At 35.9% G+C, this 16471-nt stretch overlaps 1 protein-coding gene across 1 annotated transcript in view; it reads left to right on the top strand.

Annotated features, from left to right (window-relative positions):
- The window catches only part of XIRP2 (xin actin binding repeat containing 2), a 55762-nt gene extending 39590 nt beyond the window's left edge, over positions 1-16172 (top strand). The window contains exons 5-10 of the mRNA XM_015289756.3: positions 3928-4059; positions 9442-9549; positions 9858-9930; positions 10603-10736; positions 13705-13838; positions 14663-16172. Coding sequence (XP_015145242.2) covers positions 3928-4059; positions 9442-9549; positions 9858-9930; positions 10603-10736; positions 13705-13838; positions 14663-16172 — 2091 coding nt within the window. The remainder of the gene's footprint in view (positions 1-3927; positions 4060-9441; positions 9550-9857; positions 9931-10602; positions 10737-13704; positions 13839-14662) is intronic.
- Positions 16173-16471: the final 299 nt, after the last annotated feature.

Below are 16471 nucleotides of genomic sequence, written 5' to 3'. Positions count from 1 at the left end.
TCATGGAATTTCTTTTTTTTTATTCCACTGTTGTATGAACTTCATTTATTAGAACTGAAAGCATAAGAGATTAGTAATATGCTTCTTCTATTAGCTCATAGTAACAAAAAATGACAGATTATTTATCACTAAAAGTATTTTCAATCATGAAATAATAAAAATCATATTCAAAAGATTAAGTTTAGAACTCCAGCTGTTCAAACTGAAGAATTACTACATCATAAAATAGCAGCTCTGTGTCATCAGATATAACAAAGGCATTGTTTCATATTAAAGTCATTACAAATAAAGTCACTATATAAAAAAAATAGTTAAAATCACATTAGTAAGGTTTTTTTAAAGTATCTCTACATGCCTATCAATAGGAATTAAACATTTTACAGGAAGTTTATTATTACTACCAAGAAGTGATGGGGATGAACAGTACAGTTTAAAGAAATTGAAGGAATTTTATTTAAAGGAAAAAACCTTTTTTTTTCTCCCCCACTCAGTACTGTAGGATAACATAGAAGACAGAGCTTATAGTCTGTATGAATCAGGTTAGAACATCAGAAGAGCAAGTGAAAACATCAGTTACAAGTTTGCTGTGAAATAAAGCAAAGAAGTCGGTCCTCAGCTTTAAAAACCCAAGATGAAACTGCCAGGCAATGAAAGTGTTAAAAAAATAAAATGACACTTTTGACATTATGGAATGACAAGAAAAGGTGCAGGTGGTGGAAGCAATCCAAAATTTCATTGTAAGAAAATAATCTTCTCATTCTTTCTTTATAGTAGAAACTTGCCTTTATTGTAGAAAATATTGTAATTTTTACCAAAACAATAAAATAGCATGCTAACAAAAAACTTCTCCTCTCCCTGGAGAAGTTCAATTATAGATTCCACAAAGCTTTTAATGTAACAGTAAGGCTCAGAAAAGTATTTCAATAGCAAAAAGCACTGAATTGTTATAGCCTATGGAGACTGGGGAGTGATCCCACTACATGATGCTTTCTGGACATTTCAACTGAAAATATATTTGATGTATATTCTGAGCACTTATTGATTTAAAAAAATGATCTTTTAGCTCTTTGCATAATAAACTAGGGTACTTATTAGCATCCCCTATAATTTTCATATTGCATCTTAGTCTGAATAACTGTCTCAATATTAGATTTTGTTTCTATTTGTTATATAATTGAGACAGTTGTGTAGGATTTTTACAGAGCAGTATTCTCTGACAAATCTGCTAAAGAATACACTTATACAGATGGTACACGAAGTTGAAGAGAGGTAGGATTATAACATACAGCTTCACGGTCTTGCATGTGAAGAAAATAAGAATCAAAAAGATAGCATTAATTTGATATTCAAACAAAACACTACTCATTGTAACATAATGGAAAGCACAGTGACAACAGCAAAGTAGCAAGGACCTAGGCTACAGCAAGTGAGAATTTGCTCAAATGCAACAGCTGTGGGCACAGAAATAAAGGAAAGAAGCTGCTTAGCTTTAGAAGGCCTCAGGTATGTAGGGATTTCTAGCAATATATCCTTACCTCCACTACCAACCCTTAAATGAGGTCTGGGAAGGGGTGGATCCTGACTCCACCCTTTTTGGTCACTCAGGGGCATTGCATGCAGCTGAGCTCCCCTGAGTTAGGCCTACCTTCCCACTGGGTGCTCAATCACTGGTTCAAGCCATGACTTAGCATTTCTGCTGTACTCATAATATGGAATACCATCTAAAAATACAAATGAACATGAAATCCCATTGCGCAGCACGGTGATGTTGCACCTTCTAGCTATGGTTGTACTTCCTTTATTATCTTAGTAGCAGACCACTTCACTACACATTTAATTATCAGGAAAATAGGAAAGTTAATTTTTTAAATATCAGCCAGCAAAATCAGTAAAGTCTATTTCAGTTCTGTTGATTAATGCTCATATAAGGTCTAAAGGATACAAAGTGCATTTTTACCTTCCCTTAAAATCCTAGCTAAAAGTTGTAGCTCAACCAACTTTCATCAGGAAATGGAGGCACTGTGCTGGCTTGGTACAACAACAGAACAACAACTGATCTCTGCTTAAACTAGAATTTCAGAGCAGAAGAAGCACACATCTTTCCCTTACTGTAAACGAGCAATTTCTGTAAAGCAGAGCATGTATCTGGCAAAAGAATGAAGACAATCCAGGTCTAGCCCTAACCAGTCAGTGTGTCTGCCTATGCGGAAGAAGAGTTGTAGGATTCCCCAATTTTACTTGTACTTTGCTCTTTGGAGGAGGGATTTGCAGCAGCTGCTGTGACCTCCCGAGTGCTTGGGTAGCCCAAAAGCCACCTGATGCCAGCAGTCACCCAGGTGGTTTCAAACCATGAAAATGCTGTCTGCTGACTTCAATCTCTTAATTGCCTTGGTGTATTCAGAGCAGATGCATTTAGTTCTTCTGTCTGAGAAGGTGCTAACTCCTTCCTCCTGCACCTGCATTGCTGAAATTAGTTCTACCTCTCTAAAGAAGCCTGACCCAACCTAATTTTGTCAGGAATATACCAACTGCTTCCCTTACACTTTAAACCTTGCTGTTTCCTTTTGAAATTGATTGTTGCCTGAATAAAGAACTGTGTATCAGGCTCCATTAAAGGGGATCAACATATTTCCTTAAAGGATCCATAACTGCATTTAACTACTCTAAATACCTTCAAAAGGCTGGCAAGGTGTGCCTGCAATGTTTATTCATTAATTCCTTTTCACATTCAGTCATCTATTTCTATATAGAATTGTGCTTTCCATGGGAGGAAAAAAAAAACCTTTTTTTTAGAATCTGTTTACTTAGCAGATGTTAAGTATTAAACCTACATTTATTTAGTAATCTTCATTACAATGCAATTTTTAATTACTAGGTATTTTATTTCCTGCATATCAGTTAATAAGCTCAAGTGCTTAAAGGTTTGTTTGCTTGCTATCTGAGATACAGATACAGCACAGATAAGGGACAGAACTAGAATAGGGAGCCCGAAGGCACTCTTCTGGCCTTTATCACTGCTGTTGAAGAAGAAAGATCATCTCACAAAGGTCTGCTTGAAGTTCTCTGTATGTTTTTCCACAATAGCTACTGAGAAAATACAGAAAGAGACAGCTGGCAATACTGATGGCAACAGAACTAAAAATATACAATTAGAAGAGAGAACTGCAGAGGTTTGTTCTGAAAAGTGACTGCTACCAGCAAGCAAGTAGATGGGACCTACTATTTCTGTGTTAAAGATTCTGGCCAAAAGTCCATATTTTTCAACTATAGGTAGTCCTTTTGTTCTCTGAATCACAATCTATGGCTCTTGCTCAGTGGTCTAAGAACTTCCAGAAATGCTATTTACGACCATCTGTATTCCCTGCCAGTGACTGAGTAATTCTTGCAAATAAAGAGTATTACATGGCTGAAAATATGCAACTAAGTTTCTGAGGAAAGCAGAGTCCTCAGACAGTAATTTTGGCAGAGAAGAATATGCAGCTATACCAGCTGATCTATTGCACACAGAAGTGTTTAGCAATTAGTCTTAAATAAATTCCAAAGCAAATTTATAATCTGCAAGCCCTAATTATTGATCTCAAATGAACATCCTAAAGTAGGCCAATGAGATTTAACAATTAATCTTAGCAGTATATATGTGTTCTATATTTTGATGACAAATGTCAAATAACTGTTTCACTACTACATACCTATTCTGAATGCTAATGCTAATTCCTAAGCAGCACTGAAATTTTATAAATTTACCCATTATGCAAGTTGACGTTGAATATAAAAATATAAGAGAGTACAGCCATTCAAGTGCTTTCAAATTTTCCATTTTAAATTAATAAGCATTATGGTGTACTTCTCTTAACTACTTTAAAAAAATAAAAATAAGCACGTTCTTACTGCAAATAGAAAACAACTGGCCTTACTTTATTACTCTAGACTCCAGAGAAAACCAAATCCTCTACTGTGTCTGGGGGCCTGGCATCAGTAAGGAAAAGATTTGAGAAAGGGAAGACGACCTCTTCGAACAGGACCTTTGCTCAATACCAGCACCACCAGAGATCTGCACAGGTAACAATGGCATTTTTAATACTAGCAAATGAGGGATGCTAAACAGCTTGATGGAAAAATATGATTATATGCTTTAACAAAGAATTTTATTACAGACAATACAGTATTTCCATAGTGTTCATACTTGCAGGATTCTCTCCTTAAGGATATACTACATTACACATGCAGCAATCAGCATGTATGAAAGCAGATTTCTGATATAAAACTAAAAACAAACAGAACAAATAAAACAACCGCCACCAATTATCACAAATGACGCAGTATGCTGTAGCAAGGTTACACAGTAAAACAAATTTTATCTGGAGGATGGCTATAGCGCTCATGGTGCCTAAGCAGTGAGCAAATTAGGAAGGTAATTGCAAACAAGAACCTATGAAATCATAGAATGGCTTCGATTGGAAGAAACATTCCAGTTCCAATCCCCCACCATGGGCAGGGCTGCCACCCCGCAGATCAAGCTGCCCAGCTCCTTATCCAACCTGGCCTTGAACATCTGCAGGGATGGGACATCCACAGCTTCTCTGCGCAGCCTGTACAGATGTTTGTCTTTCCCCAAGAATGTTTTCATCATTGTATTACTGGGACCAACTGGACCCTTACTGAGCAGCATCTCTCCATTTTTGCTTCCTATTCTGGAGCTAATGAGAACAGTTGGGTCCATAGTACAGCTTGGGAAAACTTCAGACCTCATTCAGTTGCACTGCTTTGCAGCAATAACTTAGAGTGCTCAGTAATGCTGGTAGCAATATTTTTTACAGTGAGAAAGGATGCAATTACACCCTGAGTCCACCTGAGTTTGTACAAACCCTAATCTATTGCTGGGTTATGTGTACCCATTTATGACAGGGAACTCCATCTTACATAGCAGTAGTATTTTACTGGTTTTCAAATGAAGACACGGGGCTTGGAAAAGGATATGCACTTTAAAAAGATGGATTTAAAACTACATTTTGACTACAATTAATTAAAACGCTGAAACAAGACCACAAACTGATTATCACTATAGTCATTATTCTGGAAGTAGTTTAGTCTAACAACTGTGAAATCCTGCTCGTAAGAGCAAGCAAAAAGGTAATGAAACAAATGCTTGAGTAAGCTAAGAAAAGAAAAGCGATGGGAAATTAAAGAGACTCATGTTCAAGGACAATAAAAAAAGAAGAAAAACATATTTGTGGAAATACTAATCAAAAGTATTGATTCTACCTTCCTTCAAAAAACAGTAGCTCTGCCGTCTACTTAGGTTTGGTAGAAATTAATTAAGCTAGGCAGTCTCGCTAACTAGAGTCAAATTTCATCATAAATTTAAAAAAAAGTGTAAATACATTGCTTAAATAACTCTTCTGCCTGGGCTTCAAGTATTCCTTTGTTAACAAAAAGACTGGTTGCTTCATTGCTTTATAGAGGTTTGTACCTGCAACTTGCATGAACATTAACAGGGCAAACCCTTACCTTTTCTTACCAACTTCATGACAAATATCTGTGGAAAAAAACAGAGATGCTTGAGAAAAGAACAGCATTTCTATTTTTCTTTTTTCTTGTAATTTCATTTATATCTTTCCTTTCAACTTGAATAATTTGCATATGCTTTTCTGATTATGTGACCCAACCTTGCTGCAATTTACTGGGTGAAGAAATTCAGAACCATGCACAGAAATTATGTACCCTTTTCTCTTACTCAGAACAAAAGAGTATTGTTTTTGTGATATAAAGATGACTTCTGGCCAAGCAATGAAGTCTAGTTCTCTACAAAGCCACTATGGTGGTTTCATTTTACAAAAAATGTGATCTCTAAGCACAAATCATTTGCAAAAATAGTTACAGACACAGGAAATAAAATCACACAAACTATGTAGAACAGTTTTTGAATTTAGGTTGAATAACTTACTGACAGACCACAAAATCCTATTACTATTGAATGTAACTGCACTCTCATTGAAAATGGGATTTTATACTTAGGTAGCTGACCTGACTCAAGGTCACTGAATCGATCCTTAAGCAAAATAAAGAAAGCATGTCATTTGACCACAGATCTCTTGATCTGGATAAATCCAAACTATTAATCAATGCTTAAAAAAAAGAAATTCATTTTTTAAGCAGTAATCTAAAGAGCTGAAGATTTTACTAGATATCCAAATATTTCAGGAAGATTGCATGGCTCAGCATTCAAAACACTTACATTTGCAGGTAATATTTAACTATTCATCTTTCTGGTTTTTTGAGACCACGGTCATACTTGTAGCTCTCTTTATTATATAAAAGATTTGTTCCTGTGAAAAGTGGTCTATTATTGGTAGAAAGCACTAAAATCTTGTCCAAAATGGTGAGCAGCCTTAACACAGAACTGCTACCTGCTTGTTTAAAGACCTGATCTTTAACTTGATTGCAAGCATCGTGAACACCTGTTGTTCACAGCCACAGGGCTAAGAAGAGGTCATGATCTTCACTGTTACTGCTCTGAAAACGCAGGCCTGGAGTTGTTTGCTAGCTCACAGTCTGGAGCAGAAGTATGTCTGCATGTAGTAAAGCTGCTTAACATGTAACTGAACAACCAGCAGGCTGAGACTTTGGGAGAACAAAACAATTACAAACTTTTTGGCCACTGTACTCTTTACATCAAACTCATAGGCTGCTGTTCTTTGGTGCCAAAATAATTTAATGTTTGGTATAAGCAGAACATTAAATCAGTGATTTACAAATAAACAACAATAAAACAACACTCCAAATCAGAAAAGAACTATTACTGGCACTCTGGAAAAGAAAGTAATTCCTTGATCTTGCCACAGAGGCTGTAAAATCACTGTTAAAACAGATCTGAAGGGCACAACAGCTGCTCAGACAAAATCTCATTATCCAGTGTCAGACATAAGCGCTTTCTGGCAAGCAAGCTTAACCTCCTACGTAGGAAGGATGAGTGAATTTTATTGGAAGTATTTGATTTGCACTCAATATTACAGTATCGTCTGTTGGGAAAGACACACATATAGGTAATTCTCCTTCATCGAGGGTCATTCCCTACAAACTTTTTAAAGATTTCTAGAGTAGCAATTACCAATTTCCAGGTGATTGCAAAGGATAAGAATGAATAACGTAACAATTTTAGTGAATGGTGGAAACCTAATCTTTTCATGAAAATCTTCTGTACTGTGCTCAAAAAAAATCTATTTACATAAAACAAAGTAAAGCAAATCATTGAGATGAAGTGCAGAATTGCTTTTGAGAAATTTCTGTAAGATTCTCACAGTAATGATGTGCAGATGATACCATGATAAGAATATAAGTATCTAGAAAGGATAGTTAACATCAGTTATTCTATTAGTAATTTTGTGAAGCTTGAATTTTGAAGCTTGAGGATCATAATTTACTGCTGCTGCTGCCTAAAGGGAACAGTTAGTTGGTACAGAAAGTAAATACAATAAGTTGTAGATATGCTAATACATCAATGATATTATATTATCTTAGCCAACTTCACACAGAACTTACATGATGATCCTGATGTACAGCTCAACTAAAATAAACACACTTCAGATGAAAGGGAGTAAAAGGTTTCTGTGCTTCTGTAGATTTTTGGTGGCTTGATCTTGCTCAGTTTTGGTTTTTTTCCAAAACATACATAAGCTTGTCTACATGTTTTTATATATAAAACGTAATACACGTAATACACATTTTCTGATTCTCAAAACAGAGATTCAGAACTGAGGAAAACTGCAAAAACGTCAACACAAAAAAGCAAAGTTTAGTCTAAAATGCATAGGAAAGTCACCCAAAAATCAAATCTTGGCACATTTTGCATTAACAATTCTATTTAAATTACTGCATGGTAGAGACATTAAAGTTGATGTATTGACCAGTAACATTTAAATACACGCAGTAACTACAGTTCTCTTCAGTAATATAATCTGAACACCTAAATAAAAATGCACTTCTCTAAAATAATGCATATAGACTTGAATAACATTTCATACTTTAAAAGATACATTCATAATTTTCTAACTCCTAACAGGTAATTTTTAAAGTTTGATTTTCAGTTTTCTACAATTACATATCCCTGAAATAATCAGACAATACGTAGCCAAAATGTTGAGCATTACTTTTTTGTGATAGCTTCCACAATGGTAGTAATTTGTAATAAGTAGCTGTGTTAATGGTTTTCAACCATAAAATTGTTGTATATCTTTGTATTGGTGTTCAGTCTCACCTTACAGTTCATAAGCACTTTGCTTGGATTCCTATCTCACAGTACAGTGAGAATTGTTTATGTCACAGAAATGAAGGGATCAAGTCATCACAAGGGTTAACAGGTTAACAAGTATCAAATCTAGATCATGATTTCAGCTTCAGTCCTGCATTAGAAGCAGGACTTACTCTGCTTAATAAGTAAGAGCAACTTCATGCCATAGAGACCTACAAATAATTCTACAAAACATTCTTCAAATTCTATGTGGAACGCAAAACATGCCACAAATAATAATGCTGTAAACTTTATTAATCCCATCTATGATATCCTACAGTCCACTACTAGAGAAGAAGGGTTGAAGTAATGGATATTCCTACGTTCCTCTTGTTTTGGATAAGCAAGCATCATTTTACCCTCTGTCAATGAAATTTCTATTAGCAATTGCGACACACACAGAAAACATAAGAACCTCCAACCCCTCTTCCTCCTTTCACACCCTGAGCTAGGCCATGTAATTATATTGTCAAAATCTGGCCCATATTTAGGCAGCTATGGCTGTCGCATTAAACTATTATAATCTTTTTCAATACTGCAACTACTTCATAAGCAGTACAAAAGTTATAGCAATAAAGCAGTACTGATTTTCAGATTAGATTTGCTTCCTGACTACATTAAGCCTCATTTTATATTCCTTTTTAATATACCACACCATTCAAAGGACATATAATGACTATCATGAACATATTTTGTGTCTCATGAATGAGCTTTTCCAGTAATGAGAGCTTGACTTACATACCTAAAATATTAACATTGGAATGAAAAAGCATGTAAAAATCATATACATGCATAAATATATTCAAAAGCATATCCTTACAGAATGAAAAAGCACATTACACTTACACCCACACATACACATACTCCTTAACAGAGATGGAAAAATTGCATCCCAATTTCTTTTCACTTTGCTAGGGTGCTAACTCTACACCTCCTCATGTTGTGTGGCTCTCTCAGCTGTTACACACAATTTGTGCACACACAGATCATGCTCTGATCTGTCCTGCTCAAGCCTCACCTAACCCTGACAGTTCAAATACTGCTGAAGATGGGATTAATTGTAATGCCAGTAACATACTAAATCATTTACATACCCTGATGTAGAATATCTATTTACTAATTTTCCTTATTTATGTTATTATTTTTGTCATTAGGAGACATCCAGTATCAATCAGCTTAAAATATCAAACAGCACGAGGGAAGCTGGATGCAATGGAATGACCTCCAAGGAAAGTCTAGTGGAAGCATTTCAACCACAAGAGGTAATTTTATCAGTAAATCATTATATTGTTAATTATAGCAAGTTGCCAATTCTCATCTGCTTTGCTTATTACTCCATTACTACTTGGTACAGTAAGATATTGCAGCTCTGTTAATGGCAGCCCTCATGATACAGTGTATAATAATAGCTTTAAAACGGTGTCTTACTTAACAGTGCTTTTTCAACACGGTAACTAATTGGGTTTCTCATTCATACTTCTCTGTGAAGTTTCAAACACATCTGCAGGAATAAGGAAATGCTTTACATGTTGCACTGAATCCTGTAGTAAAGCAAAGGTTTTGTGCACAGGTTTCTCTTGGGGAGCAAGGAACACCTGAGACAAACAAGGCTTCTACATTTACACAGAGCACTGATGAAACAGGTAAGAAGTGGGCTCACAAAGGAGCATGATGGACCAACCTCTTGGCCATTGTCTTTACTCTTACAGATGTCCAACTCACAGCATACAGATGTGGTACCTTGCTCTGAATTCTTCAGTTCCGCCTTCCTTAGTTAAGCTTATCCACTGATTTCAACGGGTTTAGATTTTGATGTACAGAGGTGAAGTTGGTGAAAAAGTTTGCATAGTTTTAGATATGTTTTTAAAGAAATGGTTACTTTAAGAGATGTCTGAAGATATATGCAAATACTAGCTGATACATAAACAAAATTTTGCATGAAAAAGGCTCAATTTGTAGGCAAACAGAATAGCCCTGCAGAACATGAGCACAGTGTTGAGATGTTACTTCTGAAAGTTAGTGCCAGTATTAAAATTCATGCATTATATTAAATCAAAGATCTCAGTCAGCTTTGAGCCCTGACATCCATACAATTCAAGCATGGCAAAATAGTGGGCAATAACACATCCCTCAACAATTCTTCTGTAGTTTTTCTTCCTATGAATTTTTGTTCATGACCACGAGTCGCTAGAGTTCTGCAAGGCTAAGCATTATTTGTGTAGAGTAATAGTGGGTTACAATTCACTGATCAAGTCAATTTCATGAAAGGTAGGGGGAGGAAAAGAAAAATCCCTTCTTTGTTTCTTCCATTGCAGTAACCAGTGCAGTTATGAATGAGGACTTCCCAAAAACTTCTACACAGATTTTAAAACAGCATTTTGAAATGACAGCTCAGGAAAACACTGTACCCTCTGACAGAGAGACTGCAACACCTGCAAAAAATGTACAGGTTTGTGCTTTTCATAAGAGGAATCTTTATGCTAATGAGAAGTGTGGAAGTTGACACAGTAATCCATTATGCAATTTGAATTTTTATTTTCACTATGTAGTTGCAATTAAAAATGAGAACTATAAAAGTGGTGGGAATCTATGGAATATAGGAGCCATGGGCACATACAGTCAAGGACCTTTGACAATTCAGCAAGTACTTCTACTACATGATAAATGCAACTGGAAGTAGAACTCAATGAAAACTTGTGCTTTCCTTGCCCTCCTTTACTGAACAGTCTTCTCTTTGCTTGTTTAGAGTCTGTACAGGTATATATTTTTGTCACCAGTTTCTCAAAAGCACAAAATGTTTTCATTTCTTCTCAAATTGACAAGTATAATCAACATTCTGCAGAAACTCTGCACAAGACCCTTGAACTCACTAGAGTACATGTCTGCACAGCCACTTGGATATTAGAAATGCAGTCACTAGAGTGTCAATAAAATGTATCATGAGGAGGAACAAACATCATACAAAACTCACATCAGAGAGATTTCTGCTTGTGGCATGAAAGCCATGAGGTACGTGTTTGAAACACAGCATCTGGATAAACTTTGGCAGCTCTAAACAGGGGATGAAGTGAAGTTGTTGCAGCTGAGGTCTAGACTAAAAGAGTTTAAAGAAGATGTGAAAATGAGTATGAAGTAATTTTGAAACTCAGACATCATGTTGTCAGAGGCAACTTGGGTTACAGAGCAGGGAATACAATCGTCCACAGAGAAGACACTGAAAAACAGGATGTTAGCACTGCATGTTGGATGTTAGCAACACAGCCTACAGATGTGATTAACACAGACTCAGTAGAAATTCACATTGCATGTAAACCCTCTTTGGAGGGAAATGTCAAAAGGTAGAGCACACAAGGCAAAACTTTTTTTTTTTTTAAAACATAGGCTCTGAAGAATTAGATTGAACATGGTTTAGAGGAAACTATCGCTCCAAAGGAAGCTTTCTCCAGGATGCACGTTTACAGGAAGTACTAGCTTTTTGAAACCTACCCTCTTGAAACTCCAAACAATGACATATCTCATCCACCACCTGGAGAATTAAAAGGAGGTGATGTAACCCATAGTAAAGACTTATTTGAAAATATTCAAGGTGATGAAGGGAAGAAACAAATACTGAAAACCAATATTCAGCCCCTGAGTATGTGAAAGGATATACAGAAAGGAAATGTTCTACGCTGATGATGGTTTTTATAAAAATCAGACGATGGATGCTATGAAAGAAAACAAAGATGACAAGACCTCAGTCAAGCCTGTTAAAGAAATGAAGGGCAGATTGTGAGAAAAAGCTCTTTTCTTTTTGAGACTACTTCACTGTACCAGATGAATCTGAAAATACTAACACAGAAAACCATTAGGGAAGAGTAAATAACAAAAGGAAATGGTGCAAAGTACTGAGTGATGTTTGAAATCCTGTCACTCAGGCAAGTGAAGTCTGCCTGGATAAGAAGCTCCATAGGCCTCAGGAACCACAAGAGGCAGCCATTGAGCCAGCTAACAAGTACAATCAGTTCTGCTGCTTCCAAGATGTAAACAATCAACTCAATACTCTGGAATCATGAAGATTCTCAAAAATGTCCAAACTAGAGAGAAAATGCTTTTCCAGTTCTAAATGCAGAAGGGTTTGAAACAACTGAATCACAAGAAAAGAACAAAGATGCAAGCCTTACCATTAAGAAAGAAGAAGAAACTGCAAAGGAGAATCACCAAGATTCTACTGATGGAAATCTACTGTCTGAAAATCCTAAATAAAACTGACACAATTCAGCATGACTCAGTCTGTCTGTTAGCAGTTATGTATAACAGGTTCATAATAACAGGTTGAAATGACAAAACTAACATATTTGTCTTAATTTTAGCCACTTCTCTCTCTTTCTGTCTTGCAGTCTTTTACCATTGTCCCTTTCCAAGGGCATCTAGTTTAAGTGATATGCCAAATGAGTTTCTAATACTAATACATGGAGTTTTGAGGCCTTTTCTGCCAAGGTAATGACTGTATTTCAACTGGAACCAAAGAAGAATTACTTAAGACTCAAAAGAGCATTACTGCTGCATTTGTGAAATAATAAAGAATGCACCTGATAGCCTGATTTCTCATATTTGGAAATAATACATCATCCTCTTAACTGAGCATGGGGATCTATGCCATTATATAAGCACTGAGTTGCTCCACTCTGCTTTCACTTGTCTGCTCATACAGCATTCACTGCAATTCAGAATTCAAGACAGAAGAGCAGCATGGATTTTTCCAAGCCAAAAAGCTTCTCCATCTCTGCCCCTTACTGGTATGAATTAAGTCTTGTACCTGTGCTTTGGACTTTATGAAACAACAACTAATTATTTAAGAAACTGTGGTGTTTTTGTTTTGCTTACAAAAAGAAAGGATTTGATGGAGCTAACTGATGCAGGTTTAACTAACTCATTATCAAAAATTCACTCCAGTATCAGCTCTAAAAAGGAAAACTATGAAAATCACTAATACTTATGTCTGTAGTGCACCTGCATCCTACAAGTGGATCCACTCTAAGTCTCACAGAAGTAGATCTCCCTGATATACTTAGGCATGATGAAGCAAAACCTCCTGATCAGAATACATACACTCTGCTCAATTCCACTTCCACCAATAAACCTTTCATTATCCTATCTCAATTCATAAAATTAGTATTTCTTGGGAATCTCATGGTGTTTCATGGGAAATGTGAAATAGCTCTTCTAAATGTATAGATTTCTAAAAAGGTAAGGTTTGTTGTTCAGCCACTTTCAAAACATTACTGTTAAACAGAAATGAACTGGTAGCTATCAGCTCATGGATAATTAAAGGAACACTACAACTTTAACAAAAATATTTAGCATATAACTGGTACAGTTAAAAGTGAGCCACTATATGTGGATTAGACTAACAATTTTCTAATATTTCCATCCAGAAACTACTGTTTCAGGAAAATGAAATATGCACACTCTGTCAGCAGAGAGTTTATCCAATGGAACGCCTAGTCGCCGACAAGCAAAGTTTTCATAAATCATGTTTCCGATGTCACCACTGTGGCAGTCAATTAAGGTAAGAAGTAACTGTATGCTCATTCATAGAAAAGCTGCACTTGAATAAAAATTCACAACAGTTGAAATTACTTTCAAGTACGCTATTCAGCTTGTAGGATTCCTCCTTTCATTTCTGCCACAAACATTTGCTCTGTGACTTGAAACACGGCCTTTATGTTCCCTATAGCCTTCATTCAGCCTTCATCCTACCAAATTCTTCTGCAGGGTGTTTCATCTAGAAATAGTTTTAGGCCTTCAGGAGAGTGCATAAACAAAGCAGCAGACACAGATTTTGTCCTGGAATTTAAAACATCTGATTGGGGGCCCAATTCTTTTCCTCATCCATACAATGAACAAGGATGGTTCTCTGCACCAGCAAACTGCTCCTGTAAACATTAACGTGAATTGGTCCATCAGACTACAAAGGCTGTCAATTCCAAAGGCTAACGAAAATTGGCACTGTATTTTCTCCCCCTATTTTATAGAAAAATATTGAAGACTAATGTCTCTATCACATGGAAACAAAAAAACCAGTAATCCAAGTACTGTTGAACATTCTTGTTTGAAGCTTAAGCTGGGCAATAACTGAATAAGTTTATGTTCTTTCTCAAATCACAAGGTATGACTCTTCTCCAAAAATTTTATGGGAATTTGCAATTAGAGGATTTAGAGATTAGTTTTGGGTGTCAGAATTGGCCAGTACATTGAATTTGTTCTTTTTGCACTTACTTTATATATATATATATTCTCATGTAGGGTACTTGAAATACCAAGTGAAGTGTAAAATTCATGGTGGTTTTAGGATATATGAAAGTGTAAAACCAGTTTTCTTCCATTTGGCAGCTTGGGAAATTATGCATCTCTCCATGGACAAATATATTGTAAACCCCATTTTAAGCAACTTTTCAAATCTAAAGGAAATTATGATGAAGGTTTTGGACACAAGCAACATAAAGATTTATGGAAGCCTAAAGATCAGTGTAGCTCAGCTGGCAAAGTTCACACTGAAGAAATAAATCCGATTAATCATATACCTGTTGATCCTAAACTTCTCAGAGAGACTGATCAAGACTTGTACTCAGGTACTGAAGGCATCCACCCTAATATCCTGGATAATAATTTGATAAAATCCACAGAAAGAGGAAAATTAAAAATGACATGGCCTCCTTCAACAGATGATACAGCACATAAGAAAACATACTTTATTGAAGGATCAGCAAAAGTAAATAAGCTAAAGTGGCCCCCAGAAGGTTTGGCTCAAGAAGGTTCTAGCTTACATGCCAGTAAGCCTCTGGACAATGAAAAAAATCTTCAGAAAGAAAATGCTCCAGAGCAAAACAAGAATGACACTGCAAGTACACAACAAAATCAACACTCAGCCTTTACCTCCCTATCTGCAAAAGAAGCCACAAGTACCTGTAAAACTAAGGGCAATATGGGAAAAGATGAGGAAATTAAGAACAAAACAGGTGGATCAGAGATTAGGGAGGAAAGTGGGAAGGGTATTAACGAGAGTGATAATGTGACAGGGCATAGTGCTGAGAAAGAGCAAGAGAAAAATAAAGCTAGTGATCTCGAAGTTGTACAGGTTACTAATATTGATGATGAAGCAGTACAAAAGAATCACAAAGAGTTCAGTTTGAATAGTAACAACAACAACAACTATGCCATATTTCCACATCCAAACATTTGCAGGCAGGAAACGACTCTCACAGCCACATCTAACCAAATGACAGAATTAAGCCATGCAATTTGCACTACATTGCAGCATGCCTTTGAAAAACTAGAAAATCAGCCTGGAAATGAAGAAATACTTCAAATACATGAAACTTTTGAGAGCTATTCTAGCAATACAGTAACTGCTTCACTAGATGAACAGAGTTCAGAAGATGCTGGTACTTCTAATAGTCTTGCTCAATGTAATAAGGATGCCACTTGTCCAAAATCTTATACTAATAGCACATTTGTTTTAAAGAAGACAACTAAGACAACATTCCCTGTTGATACTGAGTTGGTATGCATTGGAAAAGAATCAAGAAGTGACAAAAATTTAAATACTATTTTATATGAACATGTGAAAGCATTATTTCTTAAAGACAACTACTTTGTTTTAGACTTTAGTCTAATAGACTCTGTAGACAGAACCAGATATTCCTCCAGACCATATTCAAAAGAACATAAGAGTTGTAATAAGAAACTGAATGATATTAATGTCCATCAAGAAGACGAAATAGGTGAAGTGTCCAAGAATGACAGAAGCACACCTTTAGAGTTACTGAACTCAAGATATTCCACCTATCCATCATCCCAAGGAGAGAAAGTCCAAATAGCTCACCGTAGAAGAGCAAATTAAAAGAAATATATTCTGTGATGAATATTAACAAAACAGCTAAATGATCAACTATGTCTGTCACTCATTATTACATATATGGTCAATTGAAATTTCTTCAGTTCAGTTATAATACTTGACTAATTTAACATCTAGAGATGATACATGAAAATGTGCATTATGTATCGTCTTTTGCTCAAACTTTATTTACTTAGTTTACATTTAATGAAAAGGCAAAGAGGATTTTTTCAATCTGTTAAGAAAAACTTGTATCTCTATGTTCCTAAACACTGAAGGAAATATGGCTGTCCTTCAGAAAGACT

The sequence above is a fragment of the Gallus gallus genome, chromosome 7, assembly GCF_016699485.2.
Source record: "Gallus gallus isolate bGalGal1 chromosome 7, bGalGal1.mat.broiler.GRCg7b, whole genome shotgun sequence".
Taxonomy (NCBI): Eukaryota; Metazoa; Chordata; class Aves; order Galliformes; family Phasianidae; genus Gallus; species Gallus gallus.
The sequence above is the reverse complement of the archived record's forward strand: the minus strand, read 5'-3'. Positions and strand labels throughout refer to the sequence as shown.